Below are 5,226 nucleotides of genomic sequence, written 5' to 3' on the forward strand. Positions count from 1 at the left end.
ACTATTCCCGAACATGTGTCATTGTAAATAAGAAGATTTGGTATAAGAGCCAACGAGACAGTCACAATGTGTAAGTAAAACAATTATAGGTCAAGGTACGGCCTTTAACACGGAGCCTTGGCTAACACCGAACAGCAAGAAAAAAAGGCTCCAAAATGACGGGTGTTAAACAATTCAAACAGGAAAACCAACGGTCTAATCGATATAAAAAAAACTAGAAATGAGAAATACTTATGAACCACATCAGCAAACAACAGCCACTGAACAACAGTTTCGGACTTAGGACTTTTTTCAGATGAGTATTTCGTATTGGTATGCAAATACTGCCACCTTTTAAATTTTAACGTTGCATTGCATTGTTGTTTCCTATCCATTTCTGTCTATTTTGCTGAATAAATATTGTTTAAGTGTTATATGAAAGAACCCAATATTATTAAAAGCCAAAAAAAAAGAAGAAAAAAACAGGCCTTACGTCATCAAAATTCAACATCACATTATGCTATTAATCAATGATTTTAGTTAAATGTGCTGAAAGCGAAGGGGATATAAGCCTAAGCCGGGAATCTCACAGTATATACCCTGTCTAAGACCTGAATTACACATATATTACAGATGACCACTGTCTTAATGTTTTTCTAGTGCAGGTTTCTGTTAAACATTCACATTCCAGCATATATATTTATCACATGTTTAATGTTTCTTAATGTTTTGATGATCAATCTAAATGCACCTTTCTTACCTTGACAATTTTTTTCTGTTACTGAGAAAATGTTTTCAATAAAGTTTTTAGATTTCATGGTTTGTGTTTGTATGCGTATGTGGCTTTTGTTATTTTCTGCAAACATGTTTTTTTCGTGTATGAAATAATTTATAATAACACTTTAAAACATTACATCTAAGTATTTGAATGTAAATTGCGTGATTTTGTATTAAAAATGTATTATTGACGAATGCACGTCATTTTTCCCTCGGTGAGCCTGTGACATTCTTTAGTGATCTGTATAGTTTTTGACTTCGTCACATAGTAACAGGTGTTATGATGACGTTGTTGGGGTTCTAATTTAAGATAAAAACGTGTTATATATCTCCGGCAATTTCCTGACTATATACTGACATATCTGTGTTGTTATTCAATTACAAAACTCGACACATTTGTAATCCGTGATATGATATAATATGAGAGTATGAGGATAAACAGTTATATAACAAAAACGGAGTTTAACTAAATTCGTTTTACTAAAACCAAACACAATTTTTGACTTCTGTTGTCATTTCAGTACTTCCTTTAATTTATCCCAGAATAAAGTGTTACCTGATGGATCATTAGGATATTTAATGTACGACTGTTTATGTACTTTTTCAAGAACACATAAAGGCAAATTAATTTCTGACAAGTCCACAAGAGAAACCAGGATAAACATATTTTCGCAATCTCTTGAATATATGCCCTCCATGCGTGCCATATTATATTCGAACATACACCAGTATGATTCAAGATAGGTCTTCGATAATATTGCAACCACATTTCGACTATTACGAATTCCAGAAGTAATGTTTGTGGTAATATCCTTACCTGGTTGAAAGTCTCTCTTGTGGATACACAATTTCAGTTTTGCATCTTCTTCTAGATTTAAAAGCAGATGATTATGTACAAAAGCTGCATCTTCTTCTTCATATGAGATAAAAGCATCGTATTCATACTCCTCGTCATCTGGCTGTTTTCTTGATAAATTCTGATATTTATTCTTTGTCATATAATACATGAATCGTAATTTCCACCTGTATCTATAGACAAGACCGCATAACAAGATCAAGAAGAAAAATATAATGAAGATTGATAATACAACAAGTAAGCCTGTGTAAGAGTAACACTTCTTTTTTAGAATTTCATATACCCTTTTTGGTTCTTTCAATAATTCCTTATTGCCGTTGTACAATTTACATTTATAACTTTGTAACTTTGTAAATTTTATTTTAGTTTGTGACATCCATTTGATAAACTGTATGGTGTCGCACGAACAGATCAAAGGATTATCACTCAAATTCACTGTCAAGTTTGGATTTGACTTTATAACCGTTTCAAGTTGACCACACGCCGTGGAATTTAGACTTGAAAATCTATTCTTGGAAAGATCTAAATACGAAAGATTTTGCATATGACTTATTTGAAAACCCATGTCCTCCAGTAAATTACCACCAAGGTTAATTTCTAGGAGCATTGTTTGAAATTTGAAAAAGTTGAATGGTAAATACGGTATTCGATTGTCTGCTAAATTCAATATTTCCAGCTTAGGAATATGCTGGAGTATTTCACCATGCATGTCATCGATGAGAACAAATCCCAGTAAATTATTCTGTATAAGTAATGAATTTAAATTTGGGGAACTCCTAAAAAAATCCTTCGACACGTTGGAACAAAAATTGTTGGAAAGATCAAGGTGAATTAGTTTCTTGTAAGTAAGGAGAGGTCCAATCCAGGAATAAAAAAGATTAAATCCACAATCAAGATATTCTAATGAATTATCTGACACATTATTCGCTTCTATTTTAAATCGAAACAAATTGTTTCTGAAAATAAGTTTTTGTAATCTGAAAGGAATTGAAAACGGCGTTGTATTGTATTTCAATTGTCCTTGACGTTGTACTTTATTTTGATTAGATGACTGATATAATACTGGTAAAGGAGCTGTTTGGTCCTTTTTGACACATATTTCATCATGTAAATCCTGAAAATTATGACTGCTGAACTGGAATGAGATGTTTATGAAAGTAACATGTATTTGTTCTGCGGAAAAATCATAAAAATAACTCCCAACACCGAACATATTGTCCGATACATAAATACTTTTTAACGTAGGGGGAAGTAATAGTAAGGCATCCTTCTCGAAAAGCTGAATTCTGTTGCTATCAGCGTGCAACTCAGTCAGATTGGTGTATCTTAAACTACGTATATGTGATTTCAAAACAATTGTATCGGGCTCAAAAGTTCGATGAATTTTGTTTAATTTCAAAATCTTAATAGACGTTGTTTGAAGATCATAGGTAATATTCTCTGCCCCTGCAAATTTAAGACAAAAGTTAAAAGAGGCGTCTAGAAATGTGAGGTTTGACATAAATTTTAATGTTCCTCTATAGATATTAGAGATTTTGCAAGCGGAAATATCAAGATGAATTAAATTTGGGATATTTCGGAAGGTTTCCGGAGTCATTGTTTCACATTCGCATTTACCGGACAATCCAGAAATGTCCAAGGTTTTCAGATTGACAAGTCCTTTGAAACTGTCAAAAATATGATCTTGTTCTTGTATTTGTAAGTCAATTTCCAAGGTTTGCAAGGAATATGGAAAAGTTATATTAAGTTTCATCCAATCAATTTGATTCCTCTTAATGTTTAAATATTTCAGAGCAGGTATGGACATGAAAGCATTCTCGTCTACATCTTTTATTTCGTTCTTGTAAAGCGTCAATTCTGTGAGGTTATAGGCTCCGTAAAATGCGTCTTTCCTCAAAACTTTCAGTTTATTATTCAATAAACTAATCTTACACAGTTTATTGTTGTTCCTAAAATGACTATCTGGTATAGTTTTTATGAAATTGTTATCCAATATAATCACATTGATACTTCTGGGAAAATCTGGAATGTGTGTTAGGTGTGCATTTGAACAATCTGCTTTATAAACTTGTTTTCCATTATTGTAGAAACACTGGCATCTGATTTCGAACTCGCATTTTCTGCCAGCGACGTATACACACCCAATGTAAAGCAAGAGAACAAGTACATTAGCAAGATATCCCATAAGTAGTCTGTGTCTGTAAATAAAATATATATTTATATCATACAGAAAAGTCCCTTATTTTATTTAATTATATTTGCATTATTAAAAAAGCCCCTTTTAATCGCGTAAATTGACCTGCCAGATACTCGTTGACATTAAATTTTAACAAATTATTACACTTACCTTCTTCTTTTGTCAAAATCTGAAACTAGTTTAAATACTAGAGTGACGTCAATATGCTGCTCCTGCCTTCAAAAATTCTGTCATTATATTTCGTCTTTGTCGATCTGATTTGTTATGTACTAGTAAGTGTCGAGAACTGTCACATGACAGCAATTTTCAAAGATGGCACAGCAGTCATTTACACAGCATTTCTAACCGTACACAATTTACAGGGACGTGGATGTAAGAAATAAAATACTTTTGTAATAAAATAGGTATAGACGTAAGATCACGTAAATCTTTGGTTACAATGGTTAAGAGTAATAAGATACAGATCAATTTCAGTAGTTGTGATTTTATAATGATATGTAGTTACTGTTTCACTGTAGTGTTATTTTAGTAAATTGGATATAAATCATTTCAGAACTAGGATTTTAACCTATGGAATTTTCTTGACCTCAATATCTATAAAAATGTACCTGTGGCATTGACACTTAATATTTATGCATTTGTTGTCATGCATTTTTATGACACATATATATTATTTAACAGATTTTATAGTGCCAACTGAATTTGCCTTGTACTCGTTTTTTTGTTCGTTTTACATTTTTTTTATATTTGACAGCTCGTTAGACCTTTTAGAGGAGCTGAATATTTGACAAATAGTAAATCGTAAAATATTTTCGCTCAAATAAAAGCTGACAACTAACATATATACCATATATATGATATGTATATATATTGTGTATTAGGAAAAACAAGAGAAATATATAATACATTTATCATATATTACGGATTACAAATATGTCGAATTTTGAGTTGGAACCTCAAAACGTCTTTATAACTTCTCTTACTATATGTGACGTAGTCTTAATCTATACAGAACACTACAGAATTCCATTTTTCTCTGGAACAGAAAAACAATTGTCAAGATAAAAAAGATTATATAAGATTATATTGGTCAATAGCTATAACTTAATATCTTTATACCGAGCGTTATACCCCTTCCTAGATAAAATAAAATGCTTACAAATATAACACCTACGAAAGTTAAAATGAGCATTGAACATTGCATAAAAAACTATTTCGATTGTAATGGGTAATTTAGAAATTATGTATTCAAAGTGAATCATTAAAACACGTTCGAAAAATCAGTCAACGTACTTTTTTATTGATGGTCCTAACAAATTAAAGACTTTACGTGTACCAGCTCCGTGCACGACGTCACCCAGCAGTTAAAAGGACACAAGTACCTCTCTCACGTGAGTTTCACTGACAAACACGTCCG

General features: G+C 31.8%; 1 protein-coding gene across 1 annotated transcript; it reads right to left on the minus strand.

The window, feature by feature from the left end:
* Positions 1-1,184: 1,184 nt before the first annotated feature.
* LOC143042126 (toll-like receptor 4) lies at positions 1,185-3,806 on the minus strand. The gene has a single exon (XM_076214381.1). It carries the CDS (start codon positions 3,795-3,797, stop codon positions 1,269-1,271), a length of 2,529 nt encoding a protein of 842 aa, XP_076070496.1. The 5' UTR covers positions 3,798-3,806; the 3' UTR covers positions 1,185-1,268.
* Positions 3,807-5,226: the final 1,420 nt, after the last annotated feature.

Source organism: Mytilus galloprovincialis, chromosome 8, assembly GCF_965363235.1.
Source record: "Mytilus galloprovincialis chromosome 8, xbMytGall1.hap1.1, whole genome shotgun sequence".
NCBI classification, from domain to species: domain Eukaryota; kingdom Metazoa; phylum Mollusca; class Bivalvia; order Mytilida; family Mytilidae; genus Mytilus; species Mytilus galloprovincialis.